The 23,290-nt window shown below is 43.9% G+C and overlaps 1 protein-coding gene across 3 annotated transcripts in view; it reads right to left on the reverse strand.

The window, feature by feature from the left end:
- Positions 1–316: 316 nt before the first annotated feature.
- SMIM14 (small integral membrane protein 14) overlaps positions 317–23,290 on the reverse strand; it is an 81,228-nt gene continuing 58,254 nt past the window's right edge. For all 3 annotated transcript variants that reach the window (XM_051842486.3, XM_089325350.1, XM_070068124.2), the window contains exons 4-5: positions 6,054–6,196; positions 317–3,406 (exon numbers count right to left, since the gene is read on the reverse strand). In XM_051842486.3, the coding sequence (XP_051698446.1) occupies positions 3,374–3,406; positions 6,054–6,196 (176 nt within the window). In that variant the 3' untranslated portion in view covers positions 317–3,373. The remainder of the gene's footprint in view (positions 3,407–6,053; positions 6,197–23,290) is intronic.

Raw genomic sequence — 23,290 nt, forward strand, 5'->3', positions numbered from 1 at the left:
CTCCTCTCTCTATAACTCTTTCAAATAATAAATATTTAAAAAAAAAAGATCAATTTCTCTCTGTTGCTCTTTCAAATAAAATAAACACAAAGAAGAGGAAGAGGAGGAGGAGAAAGAAGAAATAATATAATCAGAATGTAATTCTTAGAATCTCTTCCATATACTGGCCCCACACTACTAAAATATAAATACTTTCCCTACAATTTAACATTCTTTTAGGAATGTCTTTAGTTAGTGATAAGTTTCGGGATGCTAATTTTACTAAGCAAGCAATACTTGCCTCTCTTCCCACAAAAGGCAAACCGAATACAAAGAGTGTTACTAACATTTTCTATTTATTCATTAATAAAAAGTGCATAGTACAAGCCCTTTATCCCAATCCAAGTACTCAGTAAAAGATTAACAATAAACCCTGGATGGCACAGATATGATTTGTTTGGCATGATTTAAACATTTATAAAACAGCAATTAACATTTAGCCTATCACATGACCACTTTTGCTTTTAACAAAGTAATCAGATATAACACATGATTTTTATTTAGAAATATTATAAGACTAAATCTCTTATTGCAAACAAAATTTAACTCATTAACTGTTTATTTTTCCTTCTTCAAATTGCTGTTCTGTGTCTTAAACTAAGCTGGTCAAATTTAAGCACACAGAGTGACAAATTTCTATGGTTCCTTTGAAAATTTTTAAGATATCGGTAATCCATAAACATTATCACCTTGCATATCACAAAGACACTAAAAGTAGCTATGGAATAGCTGTACTCAATAGTTACTCTGGAAAATCTCTAAGGTTATAAAATATGACTTGTTGACCATGGGGTATGGGGAAGTGCTTGGAGAAATACATAAAATCTTTTACTGTAGATAGTTCCAATGTTTACCTTTTCCATATGGAAAGGAAAAAAAGACCATTATTTTGCAAAAAAAGAATATTAAATGACTCTAAAACAAAAATTCTAAATGGCATTTGTGAAATGTTAAAAGAGCAAATAGCGAAAAAATGTAAGTTTTTATCTTTCTTATTAACATGTGTTTTTAAAACAAGAATTAGAGCCACAATTCAGATGAATGTTTTAAGCCAAGTAATCATTTTGGGCTCAATAAAAAGGCCACCTGTAGAAGCTGGTAGCGTTAAGTATATAAATCATTAGGTTCACAGGACCCTTTCTGTGCAGCACACCGTCCTTTCGAAGAATGCAGAGAAATGTCATAAGCAGAAACACCAAGACTCAGCATTTCGTTAAGAACTTCTGCTACCAAACAGATGATGCATAGTGGAAAAGGCTAATATATTTAGATGTAATGTCAATTAAGTGAATGTGACAGAAATGAAGAACTAGGAATAAGGATCCACACTTCCGGGTCTCTAATACTAGATATTCTGAATCCATGTTTTGACCACTTCTTCAACCAAAGCCATTTTCCATTACTTGAGAGTCTCAGGTTCAGTGAATACATCCATTGCTCTGCCAGCAGTCGGCTTTCTAGCAGGTCAAAGAACAGACTGTTGGGATACATGCGCAAGCCTTCAGAACTCCAGGGGCAAGAGCAGAAAAACAAAAGCTGCAGGATTTTGCCCTATCTTATAACTTATCTATTCCAGCCCTTTCTGCTTTAAATACTGAATCAGTGATACAGCTGGGAAGGCTTCCAGGTGCCCACGGCAAGAGGAAAACCCGTCACTCTGTGGTGCTCAGCTGTCTAGAATTTAACTTACCTGTGTCACACTACCCCTCTATTAGCGCAATTAACAGTTGGTTCTATTATCTCAAGAAGTGGGGCACAAAGCCAGGATGCACAAAGCCAGGATGCACGAGGAGGAGGCAAGTAGCCAGTGTAGGACTATATAATGAGATGAAACACTTACGATGTTTATGGTCTAGAATGTAATGATAATGAAGGGGAAAATAGCCTGTGAGTGTCACATAATTCTTTAGAGTATTAAATATTACAGTGATATAGAGAATTCAAGTCACACAAATAATTTCTCAGAGCTATACGCTGAATTGTTAGAGCGGCTACAGCGGGTGGGGCATGGGAAGCATCCTTACATTAATCACCAAGTGTCTTCTAGCTCCCATAAATCATCTGCAATCAGGTGCCAGGAAAACAATCCCACAGTCACATCAGTCACATCAGTCACACAGACATTTTTAAATGCCATTTGTATTCACTTTTTTTCAAACCGAGCAAGAAAATGTAACCTTTTACTTCTCACACACACTGCAAATTTTCACTTCTATTAATGCTCCTTCCTACGCTGATCCATCCCATAATCAAAGAGAATGAGATCAGAGCTGAAAAAAAATACCCTTGATTGCTTCTCACTGTCCATGTTTCCCCTTGGAGTATATTAAGATTACACATTTTCTAAGAGGGATAACAGGACTCAAAAATTTTCTTCAAAAAGAAAAAGGCAAAGAAAAGAGGCATTCAAATAACCTACCAGGCCCCAATACAAACTGAAGATAATTTCATTTAACATGTGATAGGACAGAAAAGAAGCTTCCTGAGAGGCACTCATTTTAAAAATAAATTATACTATAAATTATCATCATATAGATTACCCCTGGCAAAGGCAGAATTACTTCTTCCTCCTCCTTTCAGGAACCTTGTAAGGCTAGTGTACAGTGGCTTACAAATGTCACATAATGGACCATAAGTCACCCACCATATATTGATGAATCGTGTTTATTTAAATTTTAACAATAGACACTTTTAATGGTGGGGGACCAATAAACAACCATTTCATTTCTTTCCCTCTCCTACTCTAGGCATAAGCCAGTTCTCTAATGGGTGCCACAGATTTCAGCTGTAGTTTGTAAAATACTTCAAGAGCTACCACAGTCCCAAATACTAGAGAAAACTGCCATCCACAAATAAACTACCAAGGTAAATTTAAATATGGTGTAGTTCTAATTCTTTTTCATACAATCCCAGATAACCCCAAATAACTTCATAAATACCTTATGAAAAAAAATTTAAAAACCTATCAAAATTATTTAAAATATTTAAGTGCAGATATCTCAAATTTCCTTCAATCAGGCCAGAAATCACCACAAAAAATTATGATCACAGTTACAAACAGAATGAGTGGAATGTTTAAGTTTAGGACAACCAAAAAGCCCCATGTATCTTTTAATATAATCATTTACTCAAATATACTGTAGATAGGAATGTGATAATACAGGAAGCAAAAATAAGTTTGCAAGTGAAATTTCAGAAGCTCATGAAAACAATACCATCCCATATTGCAGATGCGAAAGGAAAAACAGTTCTAATGGGGGTAAGAGTACTCTGGTCATCTTCGTTCATTTGGTCGTGCAAGGTGTTGACTATTTTCACTTCCCATATCACAAAGTTAGTCCACAGGAGGAGCTGGTGGATCTTGTCCCTGGTTTTACAAAGAAATGCTATTTAACACAGTTCTTAAGTCCTAGTGCATCCAATCTAACATACAAGAGCAACAAAGCTCCCCAAACCTTCCATCCCAAATGCTATACTTATTTAGACTTCTCAGGTTTTCACACAAGGGAACTCTAGATTAACATGGTGGTCCATCAATGCTTCACTCACTCTTCCCTGTGGCGTGGAAGAAAGGGAAATGGCCCAGCAGTGATGTGACTCTCCCTGCCAGCTCCAGGGCTGATAGTCAAACCAAGAAAGGTAGCTTCAGCCCACTCGCTACAGTGAAGCCAGAGACTTTGTCTGTCACCGCAGAATGTCAACGATGCAGCAAGCAAGTGGCTCCTCTTGCTTCTGGCAGCCATAAGAGGGCCCACCCTGGAATGAAGCTGACAGCGGAGGCAAACTAGGTCTCTGATGGCTCTGTGGATTTGTTAATCGGAAACACTCTCTCTGGATTTGTTCACTGCAAACCAATAAAACCACTTAATTAAATCTGTTTGAATTGGTTTTCATTATTTGCAACTGAAAGCATCTGAACAGTAAGGCAGAGATCATAACTTTTAGAATCTTCAGGAAGATTTTATTTGTTTACCCTGACATGCTATATGAGGCCTTAATTCAGGGTGATTGTTATGTCTCTCTGGAATCAGACAGTATATTTTCTCAGGTATTCCTGGGGCAGTAGGACTGCTATTTTTGGAACCTCTACTCTACAACATACTAAGTTCTAGGGTCTGAAATCCTGCATGTCTGTCTCTTGAAAAGCAGGTCTTTCTTGAAAACTAGCTCTTCTGTGTAGGTTGCACAAACCCAATTACTTGAGTAACATTGCTGTCTCCTAGGGTTTGCACACTAGCAGGAAGCTGGAGTCAGGAGCTGGAGACAGTTATTGAACTCAGGTACTCTGATATGGAATGCAGGAATCTTAACTACTGAATGCTCATCTCATTTTTTTTTTTGAAAAATTAATTTATCTGAGAGGGAGGGAGGGGGAGGAGAGGAAAGGGGAGGGGAGGAGAGGAGAGGAGAAGGGAGGGAGAAAGAGGGAAGAGAGGAAAGGGAGGAGAGGAGAGGGGGAGGGGTAGAGAGGGAAGAGAGAGAGGAGAGTAGAGGGGAGGGGAGGGGAGGGGGGTGTGGGTGGGAGAGAAGAAAGAGAACCAACTATTATTCATTAGTTTATTCCACAAATAATTACAACAGCTTGGAATGGCCCAAAGCTGGGAGCTAGGAACTGAATTCAGGTCTCCCACTTGGGTAGCAGAAATCCCATTGCTTAAACCATCACCTTCTGCTTCCCAGGGAGTCCAATAGCAGGAAGGTAGAATTGGGAGCAGAGTCAGGTCTTGAACCCAGACACTCAGATATGGGATGCATGTGTCCCAAGTGACATCTTTTCTTTGAAAATTTATTTTTATTTACTCGAGAGGCAGAGTGATGGGGAGGGGGAGGGAAAGCTAGAGGAGGAGGAGGAAAGGGAGGGAGATGATCTTCCATTCATTGGGTCTAATTCCCAACAGCCACAATGCTGGGACAGGACCAGGCTGAAGGCAGGAGCTGGGAACTCCATCTTTGTCTTCCACATGGGTACCAAGATCCAAGCATCCAGACCATCTCCTACTGCTTTCTTAGGCACACTAGCAGGGAGCTGGATCGGAAGTGGAGCAGCCAAGACTTGAACTGGCAGGCTGACCAGGGATGCTGGCATCTTAAGAGGCAGCTTAACCTGCTGCACCAAGATGCCATCCTCCAAGTGGCATCTTAAATGCTACACAAACATCCACCCGCAAGTGTTTTAACCCTTACTATTTAAATAAACAAGTAAAATTTACATATACTTATTATGTACAACATGCTATTTTGAAATGTGTATACAATGTAGAATGGCTAGTTGAATTTAAGTAGTGAACATATGCATGAAAGTTTTTTAAATTTTCAAATCAAATAGAGAAGAAAAATAGAATATTTAATAGAGGAGTTCCTTTAATGATAGTACTGAAAACTCCTTGTTGGGTTACCTTATCATACTTTGCATTTAGAAGGTTCTAAACTAGTTCTAATTATGACTATCAAGATGTATCCACATGAGTGACTCCTACCATTTCTTTAACCAGCTCATTTGCTATATTGTGATGCAGACCTGGAAAACAGGATCTCTCTTGATGAGAAAACAGGAGGGATTTAGCCAGACAGCCTCAGTGTGTCTACCGTATTTAATAGCTAGGACAGAAGTGGCTCAAACATTGGAACTAAAGCTAGGAACAAGGCGTGGGGATTCTGGAAGCATGAGAGACAAGGCATCAGCTGTGAGATGCTGGAACTGGGCAGTGCAGGGGAAGCAGTTGAGCAATGTTGCTGTGGGTTAAAAGTTGGATCATCTTTTATATTTCTCATGCGTGAAAAGCCAGGAATTCATCTTAAAATTGTTTTTGAGCGACTGGACTATGCTTCTTCCTACACTCAACTCCACAAACATTAAGCCATTTGAGGCCACAAGACTTACTAGGGTTCCATAGGAAGAACTTACTCTGAGTTGAGCGACTCTTTTGCCAATGTAGGTTTTCATCCCAAACTCATTCCCTTCCCCAACCACACACGCCCCCACCTAAGAAGGACGTATAACATACAGCACTTACATTGTGAGGACTGGTTGGCTTTCCGGGTAGGCTGGATCCTCTTAGATTAGGAGGTCTCAGTAAGAACAAGATCACTGCAATAAGCACCCAGGCCATCAAGATCATAGTAACACTTACGCCATTATCACCAGAGGGTCCCGGCACTAAGGACAAACACAAAATCTATTTGTAACAAAGACTGTAGCACTACTATAATACTGATAAATGTAAAAACCAAGTCTAATGTTTAAAGTGTCAGCCTCAAAAATTGTATTCATATAAAATTATATTAATAATTTGTAGAAGTACAATTCTGAAGTAAAGCACCTTCCATTTCCCTTTCCTCCACTGAGGAAATGTACATAGTAATTGATATTAAATGGTCATAAGTCAAATTCTAATAAATGAAGGTTTTCAACAGTGCAGTAGTTCTTAATATTTTTGAGGTAACAGAATCCTCTAAGAATTTGATACAAATTAAAAGCTTTCCATTATAAAAAACCATGTACCATAAACATTCAACAATGTTACTTTTTAACGAAAAGGCAACATCTGGCTTGCCTACTACATAATTATTATTTATTTTTAAAGATTTATTTATTTGAAAGGCAGAATTACAGAGAGAGAGGGAGAGAGAGGTCTTCCACCCACTGGTTCACTCCCCAAATGGCCGCAGTGACCAGGGCTGGGCCAAGCAGAAGCCAGGACCAGGAGCTTCACCCGGGTCTCCCATGTGTGTGGAGGGCCCAATGACTTGAGCCATCTTCCACGGCTTTCCCAGGTGCATTAGCAGGGAGCTGGATCAGAAGGAAAGCAGCCAGGACTCAAACAAGCACTTATATGGGATGCTGGCAGAGCAGATGGTGGCTTAACCCACTATGCCACAGCACTGCCCCAAATTATTATTTTTTAAAGATTTATTTATTTATTTAAAAGGCAGAGTGACTGAGAGCGGGGAAGAGAAAGAGATCTTCCATCTGCTGGTTCACTCCCCAAATGGCCACAACCATCAGGGCCGGAAAAAGCCATTTCCAGGAGCCCAGAATTCCATCTCTCCCGTGTGGATGTTAGAGACCTAAGCACTTGGGTTATCTTCCACTGCCTTCTCAGGTGCAGTAGCAGGAAGCTGGATGGGAAGTGAAGTAGCCGGGAATCAAATGAGCACATTTTTGGATGCCAGGTTTGCAAGTAGTGGTGCCGCGATGCTGGGATACCCCCTACGCATAAAGTAGAGAATGCCTTTAATGATATATATTCTCAACAAGAGAGATTTGTCTGTTTCACAAAAATAATTAAATTCAGATCTAGATACTTTAAAAGTCTATATATTTATCATGGGAAAAATGTCAGATGGGGTATGTTTTCTTCTTAAAGATTTTAAAGAGTTATTGATCTATTTGAAAGGCAAAGTGACAGATCTACTCTCTGCTGGATTGTTCCCCAAATGCCCACAACAGTCAGGTTGAAGCCAGGAACTCAGTCTAGATCTCCAACATGGGTGGCTGGGACCCAGTTACATGAGCATCATCTCCTACCTTCCAGGTATATATTAACAGGAAGCTGGATCCAAAGCAGAGTATCTGGGACTTGAATCAGGCACTCTGACATGGGATGTGGGTGTCCCAACTGGTGATGTAACCGCTGCACCACACACCGGCCACCCACTTCAGTTCTTAACTTGACTGCCCCTTTGGTCTCAGCAATGCTACCTACCCCTTCCTTTCTTAGGAGTGAGTCCATGCAGGCATTTGGGGGAGAGTGAACCAGTGGATAAAAGACCTCTCTCCCTTTTCAAATAAAATGAAAATAACTAAAAGTTAAATTTAGGAGCCAGTATTATGGTATAGCTGGTTAAACTGCCACCTGTAATGCCAGAATCCCGTATGGGTGCCAGTTTGAGTCCTTGCTGCATTACTTTTTTTTTTTTAATGATTTATTTATTTACTGGAAAGAGTTACACAGAGAGAGAAAGAGAGAGGTCTTCCATCCGCTGGTTCACTCCCCAGATGGCTGCAACAGCTGGAGCTGCAACAATCCGAAGCCAGAAGCTTCTTCCAGGTCTCCCACATGGGCACAGGGGCCCAAGGACTTGGGCCGTCTTCTACTGCTTTCCTAGGCCATAGCAGAGAGCTGGATCAGAAGTGCAGCAGCCAGGACTCAAACCAGTGCCCATATGGGATGCTGGCACTGCAGGCAGCGGCTTTACCCGCTACACCACAGTGGTGGCCCCACTGCATCACTTTTTTTTTTTTTTAAAGATTTATTTATTTGAAAATCAGAGTTACACAGAGAGAGGAGAGGCAGAGAGAGAGAGGGAGGTCGTCCATCCGTTGGCCCACTCCCCAATTGGCCGCATGGCCAGAAGTGCACCGATCTGAAGCCAGGAGCCTCCTCTGGGTCTCCCAGGTGGGGCCCAAGGACTTGGGCCATCCTTCACTGCTTTCACAGGCCACAGCAGAGAGCTGGATCAGAAGAGGAGCAGCTGAGACTAGAATCAGTGCCCCTATGGGATGCCATGCCTCAGGCCAGGATGTTAACCTGCTATGCTACAGCGCTGGCCCCACCACTGCATCACTTCTGATCCAGCTCCCTGGTAATGTGACTAGGAAAGCAGAGGAAGATGGTCCAACTCCTTGGGCCCCTATAACCACATGATAGAACTGGACGGAGTTCCATGCACCTTGGGTCTGGCACATCCTTGGCCTTGGCCATTGCAGCCATTTGGGGAGTAAACCAGTGGATGGAAGGTATCTTTTTCCCCATCTCTCCCTCTCTGTAACTCTGCTTTCAAATAAATAAATAAGATAAAAAGAGGGCCGGCACCGTGGCTCAATAGGCTAATCTTCCACCTTGGGGCGCTGGCACACCGGGTTCTAGTCCCGGTCAGGGCGCTGGATTCTGTCCCGGTTGCCCCTCTTCCAGGCCAGCTCTCTGCTATGGCCTGGGAGTGCAGTGGAGGATGGCCCAAGTACTTGGGCCCTGCACCCCAGGATAAGCACCTGGCTCCTGCCTTCGGATCAGCGCAGCGCGCCGGCCGCGGTGGCCATTGGAGGGTGAACCAACGGCAAAGGAAGACCTTTCTCTCTGTCTCTCTCTCTCACTGTCTACTCTGCCTGTCAAAAATAAAAAAATAAAAAATAAAAAAAAGATAAAAAGAGATAAGCTGGCCGAAAATTAGTTCAAATAGGAATGTATCTTCTGTTTGAACCCCAGATAATCCCATACAAAGAACTAATGAAGTACTCAGATTCATCAAATCTGCATTACTTATCACACAATGTATCAGCATTTTTTTTTTTTTAAATGGGTCGTCTCCTATGTGTACAATGCAAGAGGTTCAAAGAAACTGATTTTTAGTGATGAGCCTCAAGATCAGGAGCCGGCTGGTGCTGCGGCTCAGTAGGCTAATCCTCCGCCTGTGGCACCGGCACCCCGGGTTCTAGTCCCGGTCAGGGTGCCGGATTCTGTCCCGGTTGCTCCTCTTCCAGTCCAGCTCTCTGCTGTGGCCCGGGAAGGCAGTGGAGGCCTTGCACCCGCATGGGAGACCAGGAGGAAGCGCCTGGCTCCTGGCTTCGGGCCAGCGTGGTGTGCCCACCACAGTGCGCCCACCACAGCGGCCATTGGAGGGTGAACCAACGGCAAAGGAAGACCTTTCTCTGTCTCTCTCTCTCTCTCACTGTCCACTCTGCCTGTAAAAAAAAAAAAAAAAGAAAAAAGAAAAAAGATAAAGAGCCCTTCTAGGACTCCATTTATATTCAATAATTCCTTCATTAGAAAATAGCTCTCCATGGTGTATATATACCAGTTTTTTTTTTTTTAAGATTTATTTATGAGAGAGGAGAGGCAGAGAGAGAGAGAGGTCTTCCATCTGATGGTTCACTCCCCAGTTGGCCGCAATGGCCGGAGCTGTGCCAATCCAAAGCCAGGAGCTTCTTCCAGGTCTCCCACACGGGTGCAGGGGCCCAAGGACTTGGGCCATCTTCCATTGCTTTCCCAGGCCATAGCAGAGAGCTGGATCAGAAGTGGAGCAGCCGGGTCTTCAACAGGCACCCATATGGGATGTCAGCATTGCAGGCAGCGGCTTAACCCGCTACATCACAGTGCCGGCCCCTCTATACTCTCTATATTGATATATTCACTGTTTTCCTTGTTTCCTTGTTATACTAAATTTGGCTGTCTTCATAACTAAGACCAGTTTTACTGCTTGAGCTTCAGATCACATCAGTTTTGCACAGATCTATCCATTATCCTGTTTACTCAACACCCTCTTCTCCATGGAAGTCACTGAATAATCATTTAAATGAGTGTAATCAAGTTTCTCTGATCTTTGAAAAATCAAAAATCCCCTCCCTAACCCCTTTCCCAGTCCAGTTATCGCCTTGTCCTGTCCTCATGGAAGCTAACGCCATGTTGCCCACGTTACTGTTCACATTTGTCGACCTCATTCGCTCCTCAGGTTGGGTTCACCTCCACCATTATGCAAATCGCTGCTGGAAAGGTCATCCCCAACACTTTCATGCTGCTAGGCCCAACGTGCAAGTTATGGTCTTCATTTTCCATGACCACTCTCTCCACTTTAAAATACTTTCTTCTGTTGTTTTCTACGTCAATACCATTGCTTGGTTTTCTTTTTAATACCTGACTGCTCCTTTACATGATCATTTTCCTCTTCCTCGAAATTTAAATAATTATTTACTTATTTGAGAGACAGAGCAAGCAAGAGAGTAACAGTGCTCCCATCTACTGGTTCACTCCCCAAATGTCCACAAGGGCCAGGGCTAGGCTGGGCTGGGCCCAAAGTCAGGAGCAGGGTCCTTAATCCAGATCTCCTATGTGGGTGGCAGGAATCCAAATACTTACCACCAGCGGCTCCTAGGGTCTGCACTAGCAGGAAGCTGGAGAAAAGAGTGGAACCAGACACTCCAAAGGGAATATGGGCATCTTAACTGCTAGGGTAGACACCTGCCCTCTCTTCCTGGCTTTTATTTTTATTTTTTATTTTATTTTTAAATTTTTTTTGACAGGCAGAGTGGACAGTGAGAGAGACAGACAGAAAGAAAGGTCTTCCTTTGCCGTTGGTTCACCCTCCAATGGCCGCCGCGCTGCAGCCAGCACACCGCGCTGATCCGATGGCAGGAGCCAGGTACTTATCCTGGTCTCCCATGGGGTGCAAGGCCCAAGTACTTGGGCCATCCTCCACTGCACTCCCTGGCCACCGGAGAGAGCTGGCCTGGAAGAGGGGCAACCGGGACAGAATCCGGTGCCCTGACCGGGACTAGAACCCAGTGTGCCGGCGCCGCAATGCGGAGGATTAGCCTAGTGAGCCACGGCGCCGGCCCCATTACTTTACTTTCTAAACACCTGCAATGGCTAAGGCTAGGCTGGGCTGAGCTTAAGCCAGGAGCTGGAAATTCAGTTCAGTTTTCTCAAATTGGTGGCAGGAGCTCAAATACTTGAGCCATCACTGCTACCTCCTAGGATGTGCATCAGCAGGGGGCCACGGTCAGAAGCAGGGCCAGGGGTCAAACCCAGGTACTCGAACATGGGACATGGGCATCTTCTCTGCTAGGCTACATGCCCAGCCCTTGTCTCTAACAAGAAATTCTTGTAACAATATTACTTCATGGTAGGTGCTATCATATCTTCATTTTGTAGATGAGCAAACTAAATGCCAATGTCATATAGTGAAGGTGGAATTTAAATAAATTTAGTCTCATTTCAGAGTCTGTGTTCTTAAATTCTTGGCTGTGGCATAATCTCTGACAATACCACACAGTGAGACACACTCCTGAAAATTACTAGTCATGTGGAAAGTAAAAACAGAAAACACAGGTTCAAAAAGATTTCTGATAAACAAGTATAAATCTAGTTAGGTCAAATTAGATTATTTAAGGAAATCTAACCCCAATGCCAATTGTTATGTTATTCAGTTTGAAGAGTGAGTACCTTATTATTTTGCATGCTTTGCAAGGAAAAGATTCTGAAGCTTCAGAGTTCAACCTCAGATTGCAAGTTTGTATTTCTAGAAAAAGTAACACTGAAATAAAAAATCCCTTTTCAAGACTCTCCTAGCGATATGACTCTTAGTTCCCTGCAAATGTCTCCTAGCTTGCTTCTGGTTGCAGCCTTACTTACTTCCTGTGTGTTATAGCCAGAAAAGTCTGCTTAACACACTCTTCTTAACAACCTAGTGACTCCCTCTCCACTGCCTCCTGCTTCAACTCTGAGCCCTTTAACTTCACTTTTCCTCACTTGACTTGGACCTAAGGCTCAAACACTTGAGTTCCTGTTACCCACATGGGATAACTGGATGGAGTTCCTGGCCCCTGGCGTCAGCCTGGCACAGCCCTGGCTGTTCAGGAATTTAGGGACCAGTAGATGAAGATTCTGTCTCTGTCACCCTGCCTTTTGTGTAAGAAAGAAATAAAAATAAATAAATGAATGTTCTTTTAAAAAGGAAAGGTGGGGGCACACTGTGGCACAGTAGGTTCATCCTCCACCTGCGGTGCCAGCACTCCATATGGACCCTGGTTCTAGCCCTGGCTGATCCTTTTCTGATCCAGCTCTCTGCTATGGCCTGGGAAAGCAGTAGAAGATGGCCCAGGTGCTTGGCTCCTTCACCCACGTGGGAGACCCGGAAGAAGCTCCTGGCTTCGGATAGGCACAGCTCTGGGCATTGCAGCCATTTGGGGAGTGAACCAGTGGATGGAAAACCTTTCTGTCTTTCCCTCTCACTCTCTGTAATTCTACCTCTCAAATAAATAAACAAAATCTTTAAAAATAAAAAAGCAAAGGGGTGATAAATAATACATATTTACATTTGCATGTACATGTACAAAGAAACTCTGGGAAGACTTCAGAGGGCTAACAGCACCTAGAGAAAGGACCTGAGTAGGTGGGAGATGTCGCTCCCCCTCTTCGTGGAGGAGCGACACAGGACCCTGCGCTGTTCTTTGGTCTGCTCGGCCCTTCCCGGGTGTGCTGCTGGTTCTTCCCGGGTTGGCTACCGACCCTTCCACCTCCGTGGAAGGGCGGTTCCCCCTGCCACTTTCCCCACTTCCGCGGGGGAGCGGCACACCGCCGGCCGGCCGGCTCTCTCGGGGGCTGCTCAGGTGTTCCTTCAGATAGATGTTCCTGGTGCATGTTGGCTCTCTCCTCCTTTATAGTCCTCTTCCACCAATCCCAACTCTGCTACCCACACGCCGAGCACGCTGCTCTCCTCCAATCAGGAGCAGGTCCTGCTGCTTATTGGTTGAACTGGAGGCAGCTGCGTAGAAGCTGTTTACTCCTCTCCCAGCGCCATATTGTGGGAGAGCAGATGCATAGAATAAGTCTTAATTTCAGTAACAGTCTAGTCCGAGTTGCTCCCCACAGGGAGAAACTGAGTAGAGGGACAATTTTACACTACATACTAATTGCCTTCTTGATTTTTGAACCACAGGAAAAAAACGAAATAGAATTTAAAAGTGGCCTAAAATATTTTGGGATTGAACATACTGGGTTTCTGAACTGACTCGGTCTCTCTGAAGCACAGAGATGGAACAGAGGATGAATGGGAGTCACTGGAAGTTTTCTGTGATTCTTTGCAGTTCCTTACAAGACCCACTTCATGAAGTCTCAAGAACAGAAGAAAACCAGACTTGAGAGTGACCCGGGAAAGTACGCACTAGCTAATGACTACAAATACCAGAAGCAGCTAATTTCAAGTCAGCACAGAGAGGTGAATGGGCCTCTCACTGGTCTGGCCACCACGGTGTTTATTCTGACAACTCCTCAGCTTGTAAACATTAAGGAGCACAATCACATAGGGGATGCAAAAGCTGTTCCCTAACTAGGAACTCCCTATAAATTATTTGCTTTAAGAAGTACTTTCCACTCTATGGTTTGAAAAGATATAAAAGCATAAAAGTGTTAAGAGGGTCTTTGTACACCAAAATACAACATTCCCTGTTCTGCTCAAGCATTAAGTCTTCAGTTACAAGCAAACAGGAGAGCCAATAGCAGAAGTATTACAAATACGATGTCAAATGGAAGAGTCACGGGGAAGCTGTTAACTTAGCTGAACCTCAGGAGGGTGAGGGGGTCAAGAGGGAGGCTCTGGGAGCAGGCAGATCCCAAGGGATTAATACTATAAATGTACACAGGTTTCCAGTGGGAAAAGAAGCAGCAGAATAGCAGTGAGGGGACAAGCTTCTGGCTTAGTTGAAAAAATGCCTGCATCCCATTATCAGAATTCCTATGCTCCAGTCCAGGCTCTTAGCTTCAGCTTCCAGCTACTGCAGACCCAAAGCAGCAGCAGGATGGCTGAAATAACCGGGTTCCTGCCACCGATGTGGGAGACCTGGACTTAGTTTCTACCTTCAGTTTCAGCCAGGTCTAATCCTGGCCATTGTGGGCATCTGGAAATGAACTGGTGCACGAGAGCTCTATCCTCCTTTGCCTATCAAATAAATAAATAAATTGAACAAATAATAGAGGATTTGAAGAATGAGGATATGAAGCGTCATCTTCATGGTTCCTTAATATAGATATACACCTGTACTACCTTCAAATTGTGTTTTGTGAAGGTGTTCCTGGGTTTAATTTCAATTTAGCGTTTTGTTTAGAGAAATACAAGCTGAACTGAAAAGCATAATTTGTTTGAAGGATCCCATTTAACAAAAAAAGGAAAAAAGATTCTGAGTATTACCAAGGTCTCTTCCAACTTTAAGATTCTATGAAAGCCTGGAGCTGGCACTGTGGTACAGTGGGTAAAACCACCACCAAATGTGCCGGCATTCCACATGGGTGCCAGTTTGAGGCCCGGCTGCTCCACTTCTGATCTAGCCCTCCGCTATGGCCTGGGAAAGCAGTGGAAGATGGCTCAAGTCCTTGGGCCACTGCATCCATGTGGGAGATCCAGATGAAGTTCCTGGCTCCTGGCTTTGGATTGCAGCCATTTGGGGAGTGAACCAGTGGATGAAGGATCTCTCTTTCTCTCTGCCTCTCTGTAACTCTGCCTTTCAAATAAATAAATAAATCTTAAGAAGAAAAAGATTCTATGAAATCCTAAAGATGTCTATTATATTTATACCACTGTAGAAATTTGTATGGTTCAAGTACTATTTACCAAATGAGATATTCCAAATACTGATCTCTTATTTGTTTCTATATTCATTTTTTCTTTCTTTCTTTCTTTCTTTCTTTCTTTCTTTCTTTCTTTCTTTCTTTCTTTCTATCAATCAAGATTTACTTCTATCTATCTATCTATCAATCAAGATTTACTTATTTATTTGAAAGGCAGAGTTAGAAGAAGAGGCAGAGAGAGCAGTCTTCCATCTGCTGGTTCACTCCCCAAATGGCCACAGTGGTCAGAGCTGAGCCAATCCAAAGCCAGGAGACAGAAGCTTTGCTTCCTCTGAGTCTCTCTCTCGGAAGCAGGAGTCCAAGGACTTGGGCCATCTTTTACTGCTTTCCCAGGCCATAGCAGAGAGCTGGATTGGAAGTGGAGCAGCCAGGACATAAACCAGCACCCATATGGAATGCCAGCACTGCAGGTGGCAGCTTTACCCACTATGCCACAGACCTATGTGGGAGACCTTGAAGAAGCTCCTGACTTCAGATTGGCCCAGCTCTAGTCACTGCAGCCATTTGGGGGGAGTGAACCAACGGATGTAAGCCCTTTCTCCCTGTCTCTCCCTCTCTCTGTCTGTAACTCTGCCTCTCAAATAAATAAAATCTTTAAAAAAGAAAAATAAAATGAACTATATCTTTCAGGGTGGTTCTATGAAAAGCACAGAATGTTCTTCAGATAGTACACTTCCTATACTGAGGAAGCATCATAACAAACTTTGGTGATCACAAGATACAGGAGCTGAAAGATGATGTTAAGCTATGGCAAGCTTCTGACCTAGAGAATGGGAAGCTAACAGCAAAACTAGGGAAGTGACTGACCTGGTGCTAAGGATGAAGAAGAGATTAACAATACCCCACCCACCTCTGGCCCTCAAGGAGCTTATGGTGGTGGCTGCATAAAATAAGTCACTAAAATATATAGTTGATACAGATAAATGCTAAAGGGGGAAACAGTAAGAAAGGGGAATAAGAAATAAGTGAATTTTTAAAAAAAGTTTATTTACTTGAAAGGCAGAGTGACAGAGATGACAAGACAGAGAGAATCTTCTATCCATTGGTTCACTCCTCAAATGCTCACAGAAACTAAGGTTAAACCAGGCTGAAGCCAGGAGAATAGAACTCTAACTAGGTCTCTCACAAGCATGGCAGGGACCCAAGGATTGAACCATAATCTGCTGCCTTTCCCCAGCACATTAGCAGGAAGCTGGCTCGGAAGCATAGAAGCCAGGACTCGAACCAGGCACTCTCCTTGTATTTGGGCATTCCAAGTGTTGACTCAACACACTGTAACACAATGCCTGCCCCTTATATTTTTAAAAATTTATTGTTATTTATTTTAAAGACAAAGATACAGACAGAAATCTTCCATTTGTATTCACACCCCAAATAACTGCAAGAGCCAGGGCTGACCGAGGCCAAAGCTAGAACCAAAGAATTCAATCCTGGTCTCCTACATAGGTGGCAGGGACTGAACTACATGAGCTGTCACCTGCTGCCTCTGAGGGTGTGTATTAGCAGGAAGCTGGAATTAGGAGAGCCAGGACTCAACCCTAGGCACTCTGATACGGTGTGTGAGTGCCTCAAGAGGTGTCTCAATAACTTCCCAAATACCCATCCCACAAATGAAATTCTACACAGGGAGCTTCTGGAGGTCTCCTTGAGCAGGTAATGCTGGAGTAAAGATGCAACAAAAGTGGAGGAGGGGGCCGGCACTGTGGTGCAGTGGGCTAAGCCTCCACCTGAGGCACCAGCATCCCACATGGGCTCTGGTTCATGTCCTGGCTGCTCCTCTTCTGATCATGCTCTCTGCTATGGCCTGGGAAAGTAGAGGAAGATGGCCCAAGTCCTTGGGCTTCTGCACCAGCATGGGAGACCAGGAGGAGGCTCCTGGCTTCAGATTGGCTCAACTCTGTCTGTTACCGGCATTTGGAAAGTGAACCAAGTGGATGGGAGACCTCTCTGTCTGTAACGCTACCTCTCAAATAAATAAAAATTCTAAAAAAAAAAGAAAAGAAAAGTGAAAGAAAGGCTGTGAGGCCATCTGAAAGAACATCTCAGGTAGAGGGAACAGCAAGTACCCCCAAGTCAGGAGCCTGGGGGTGTGTTTAAACAGTCAGTGGAGTTGGAGTAGAGTAAAATGGGAATTGAGGGTGGGATGAGATATTAAAACAATTAAATCCTAAGAGTAACGAGAGCCAGCCCATGTAGGCCTTCCAGGTCAGAAGACCCTGGGTTTCTATTGGGCATTAAGTAGAAAATATCTGAAAAGAGTTTTGAGCAAAAAGGAGACAGTATCTGACTCTCATTTTGAAATTCATGCATATGAGAAGTCTTCCAAAATGTTCATGGGGAATGTGAATTATGAAAAACTATGTGTGGGTTTCAGTTTTTTTCACATGGAAATAAGGTTACATTTTAATTCCACTCTTCCATGAACTCAATGTGGTGTTTGCTGACAGGTAGCCGCAGAGCGTGAGAAAAGGAAGAGCCAGGAGTGACTCTCAGAAGGAGGGAGCTGCCCGGAATTGTGAGAAGGGCAGGCTGGGTGGATACTATCAAGATCTCAAATATGAAGATGTTGAATGACAAACATCTGTGAGAGACTCTGGTGGCAATGCCAGAGGACAATCATCCGCACACACGTAATGAGCCATGAGATCACCAACGGAGTGAGTGTAGAAAGGGAAAAGGTCTAGAGACTGAGTTCTGGAACAGTCCAAGAGGGACAGGCTAGGTTCCAGAAAGAAGATGGGAAATAGTTTGGAAGCTGGAACTGGGACAGGAAGAGAAACGATAAACATAGATTTGGGAAGTATTTATGAAATTGAGATGTTAAAGGTTACAAATAAATTCTCAAAATTGCATTAGAAATGTAAGGAGTAGAAGGCTTTAAAATTTGTTTATTTATTAGAGATCAAGGAGACCAGTACAGAGAGAGAGAGTCTACCTGCTACTTCTTTTTCCAAATGGCCACAATGGCTGGGGCTGGGCCAGGATCAAAGCTGGAAGCTTGGAGCATTCTAGTTTTCCCACGTGGATGGCAAGAACCTAATTACGTGACCTACCACCACTGCCTCCCCAAGGTTTGCAGTGGCAGGAGGCTGGAGGCAGGAGCCAGAGTTGCGGCGCATTGGCTTAAGTCACTACTTGTGACACATCAACACAAAGGAGCACCACTTCCCTTTTGCTCTGCTTCCAATCCAGCTCCCTAATGTGTCTGGGAAAGTAGTGGAAGATGGCCCAAGTCTCTGGGTCCCTGCCACCCATGCGGGAGACTAGGATGGAGTTCCTGGCTCCTGGCTTTGGCCTGGCCCAGACCTGACGGTTGAAGCCACTTGGGGAGTAAAGCAGGGGATGGAAGATATCTCTGTCTCTCCCTTTTCTCTGTTGCTCTGTGTTTTAAGTTAACACAAAACAAATAAGAGTTACATTCAGGAATCAAACCCAGGTACTCGGTTATGGGATGCAGACATCCCAACCAGGAGCTTAACCACTATGCCAAACGTCCACCATTTGAGAATAACCACTGGGTGCCTGTAGCAGTCACCAAACAAAACAAAAATCCAATTTTAATAATACAAGCAATTTCCAAGGCCAAATGAAAAAGCCCAAATAGGTTATATAATTAAGAACATACATATTTCTCTATCATTTACCCTTCGGTCCATGTTTTAATAACTTTAAATCTAGCAGCTGGTTCTATGACTACACAAATAAATGACCTTACTCATAAGACAAAAATTAAACAGAATTTGGAAACAACAAACCATACAAAATAGAACTATAGGAATTATAAAAGAAAGGAAGAACAAAAGGAAATAGTTTAAAAACACGAGTCATGAGAGGAAAATCGAACACATTTATTTAAGGCTTATTTCAACTATTATGAAGCCTCAGTTTCCTACATTCCTACATCATGTATCACTTAATTTTTTAAAAATTAAATTAAAATTAAATTTTTTTAAAAGTAAAAAAAATTTTCTAATTGAATTGTAATACATTTATCTAAACATGAAGAGAGCTATAAAATACGTATTTCATCCTTTTAAGCAGAAAGTATAAATTCCCTGGAGAATACACAGAAAGGTATTACCATAGGGGACACAGCTTATACCATCTCAAAGCAAGGTGCTCAGAAGAGACTTTCACCATAAGCTAAAGGAACTGGGCAGGAAAAACAAGTTGCCAACATGGCTAAACAAATATTCAAGCGCTATAGAGCTTTGTCTTTCTTTTTTTTTTTTTATTTTTTTTTATTTTTTTTATTTTTTTTTATTTTTGACAGGCAGAGTGGACAGTGAGAGAGAGAGACAGAGAGAAAGGTCTTCCTTTGCCGTTGGTTCACCCTCCAATGGCCGCCGCTGCAGCCGGCGCACCGCGCTGATCCGATGGCAGGAGCCAGGAGCCAGGTGCTTTTCCTGGTCTCCCATGGGGTGCAGGGCCCAAGCACCTGGGCCATCCTCCACTGCACTCCCTGGCCATAGCAGAGAGCTGGCCTGGAAGAGGGGCAACCGGGACAGAATCCGGCGCCCCAACCGGGACTAGAACCCGGTGTGCCGGCGCCGCAAGGTGGAGGATTAGCCTATTGAGCCACGGCGCCGGCCCCAGAGCTTTGTCTTTCTACTCAGAGAAAGGAATCAACATTTCACCCGCAGGAAGGGGAGGCTATTTGATTTACAGCTGAGACTGGCACAAGGATCACAGCAGCATACACGTAATAAGCACTGCCTGTCCCATGAGGAGTTGAATAGGACTATTTTTCTTTTCTTGACAGGCAGAGTTAGTGAGAGAGAGAGAGACAGAGAGAAAGGTCTTCCTTCCATTGGTTCACCCCCCAAATGGCTGCTACAGTCAGCGCGCTGTGCTGATCCGAAGCCAGGAGCCAGGTGCTTCCTCCTGGTCTCCCATGTGGGTGCAGGGCAACATCCTCCACTGCTTTCCCAGGCCACAGCAGAGAGCTGGACTGCAAGAGGAGCAACCGGGACAGAATCCGGCGCCCCAACTGGGACTAGAACCCGGAGTGCCAGCACCATGAATAAGACTATTTTCAACTAGAAAAGCAGCTTTTAGTTTTACCTGCTGGGGCAAATACTTGAGATAAACACCGTAGATTAATGAAAGCCAGTGGGTAAGCAACATGAGTAAGTGTGGAGTGCAGAAACCACCCGCATCCATCCTAACGTGTGTGCACATTACTACTGCAAACATGCATGTCATTAACCACCTGCACCTGCATTCTGACATTTCTGCTTTGGGCTAGCCACTGTACCGGCTCCTACTTCCCTAAGTTGTGATACTTACAGAAGTTAATGGGGTTTCTAGTTTATAAAATCGTAATTATTAACAGAACAAGCCTCTTCACAATGCTACATTACTGTGGCTTGGTTTTAGTTTTAGTTTCAGTTTCATATACATCATAAAGTGGAGCTTGGCTTCAAGATGTTAAATAGAAAAAACTGGTGGGAGTGAGCACTGTGTTATAGTAGGCTGAGCTGCCAACTGGAAGGCCCCCATCCCATAAGAGAGCACCTGGGATGGACTCCCAACTCAGCTTCGCATGCAGTTTCATGCTAATGTACCTGCGAGGCCACAGTGAATGGCTCAAGTGCTGGGGTTCTTGACACTCACAAGGGAGACCTGGAAGGTCTTCCTGGGACTTGGCTTTGGCCTGGCTCAGCCTTGGCTGTTCTAGGCATTTGGGGAGTGAACCAGCAGGTGGAAGACTTTTCTCTCTCATTCTGTCTTTCAAATAAATGCATCTTTTAAAAAAAATGCAACTTGGCACTAAAAGTCTGAAAATGTGTGAGGGAAACTAGAATATGTTATTGCAAACTATGCCTCTTTGACAAAAAAATTATTTTTGAGGGGCTGGTATTATGGCATAATAGATTAAACCCCTGTTTAAGATCCTGCATCCCAGATGGGATACCTGGTTTGAGTCCCAACTGCTCCACTTCTGATCCAGCTCCTCCTAATGCACCTGGGAAGGCAGCAGAGGATTGCCCAAGTACTTAGGCCCTGGTATCCACATGGCAGACCTGGAAGAAGCTCCTGGCTCCTGGTTTTGGATCAGCTCAGCTTCAGCTGCTGTGGCCATTTGGGGAATGGATCAGCAGATGGAAGACTCCTCTATCTCTGTCTCACCATTTCTCTATCTATAATTCTGTCTCTCAAATAGATAAAATCATTAAAAAAAATAAAAGTAGCAAATGAAGAAAAGCCCTCTCTACTGCCCTCCCTTTTCTGCCTAAAGGCAGGGCATCAACGCTGTTTTACTGGAGACCACTCTAGACTCTCACCAGCCCAGTGAGAGCCCCAGAGGAACCTGCAAACAAGCCTTGCTTCATTAGTTTCCTCTCATTGCACATGCCTTCCCCCACAAGCTTCCCATCTTGGAAGCTCTTACTCTGTTTCGTGTTGCTGTTACAAAATGCCCAAGCCTGGTAACTTAGGAAGTTTATCTGGCTCACAATTCTGGTGGCCTGAGGGTCCAAACAGCATGGTGCTGGTGTCCTGGCAAGGGCCCCCTGGCTGCATCAGTAGTGACAGAGAAGCAGGCAGGAGGCAGGCTGTGTGCAGAAGTAGCCAAGCACGGGGTGGTGGGTCTGCTTTCTAACAACTTGCTCTTGTAAGAACTACTGCATCACAGGAAACCTCACCCACTCACTCCCACAAGGCAGGTGTTCACCCGTTCCATGAGCAGTGAACAGGACCTGATCATTTTCCATTAAGCCCCATCTTTTAAACACCCACTACCTCTCAATACCGTCAGACTGCAGACCACGCTTCTAGCACCTGACCTGGGAGAGGACAAACCATATGCCAGCCTTAGCAGAAGCTGATGAATTCTCCTTCCTTTTCCCAAAGTGTATTGCTTTTTGTTGAGGATACTTTCTGAGCCAGAGTTGGAAGCCACAGCTTTGAGTTACTTCTCATTGAAGTTTCTTCCATGTTACGTGTGCTGTACATGTTAATAATCTACTTAGTTTTTCTCTTATTATCTGTCCTTTGTTAAAGGTGTCCTAGCTAAGAGGTATGTGGGGCTAAGGGAAAAATTATTTTTCCTTTTTTTTTTTTTTTGACAGGTAGAGTTAGTGAGAGAGAAAGAGAGAGAGAGAAAGATCTTCCTTCCGTTGGTTCACCCCCCAAATGACCACTATGGGCTGGCACTGTGCCGATCCGAAGTCAGGAGCCAGGTGCTTCTTCCTGGTCTCCCATGCAGGTGCAGGGCCGAAGCTCTTGGGCCATCCTCTGCTGCCTTCCCAGGCCACAGCAGAGAGCTGGACTGGAAGAGGAGCAACCAGGACTAGAACCCAGCGCCCATATGGGATGCCAGTGCCACAGGCGGAGGATTAACCAAGTGAGCCATGGCACCAGCCCTATTTTGCCTCCTTAACATGTACATACAAAGAATTTTTATACAAATATTGCTAATAGCAAAAAAGAAATCAGTATCCTAAAATTCCAACAAGTGGGAATCATTTAAACACTGGTATATCCACTGTGATGGGTTATTAATCAATAAATATTTTAAGATATATATATTTTTCAGGATTTTATTTATTTGAGAGGTAGAGTTACAGACAGTGAGAGGGAGAGACAGAAAAAGGTCTCCCTTCCGTTGGTTCACTCCCCAAATGGCAGCAATGGCTAGAGCTGCACTGATCTGAAGCTAGGAGCAAGGAGCTTCTTCCTGGTCTCCCATGTTGGTGAGGGGCCTAAGGACTTGGGCCATCTTCTACTGCTTTCTCAGGCCACAGCAGAGAGCTGGATTGGAAGAGGAGCAGCTGGGACTAGAACCAGTGCCTATATGGGATGCCAGCGCTTCAAGTAGAGGATTAACCTACTGCACTACGGCACCGTAATACAGAACTGAAAAGCAATAGATAAAAAGTGATATAGATGAGATCTGACTGCCAGGCTTTTCCATCTTAACAATGGCACACTTTCCTTGCCACAGATTACACAGCACAAAATTGGCTTCAATGCTAGCTTACTAGTTCCCTGCAAATACCCCTCAAGTTATTTCTGAGTGTCCTGAAAAAAGATGTCACCCACAATGGTCACTACATTTTATTTGTCTACCACACTTACCAAGCAGGTTCCGCCTTGCTCTGACCCTCACTTTTACCATCACCACTGCT

This window comes from Oryctolagus cuniculus, chromosome 2 (genome assembly GCF_051225735.1).
Source record: "Oryctolagus cuniculus isolate XC-2025 breed Fujian yellow rabbit chromosome 2, ASM5122573v1, whole genome shotgun sequence".
NCBI lineage: Eukaryota > Metazoa > Chordata > Mammalia > Lagomorpha > Leporidae > Oryctolagus > Oryctolagus cuniculus.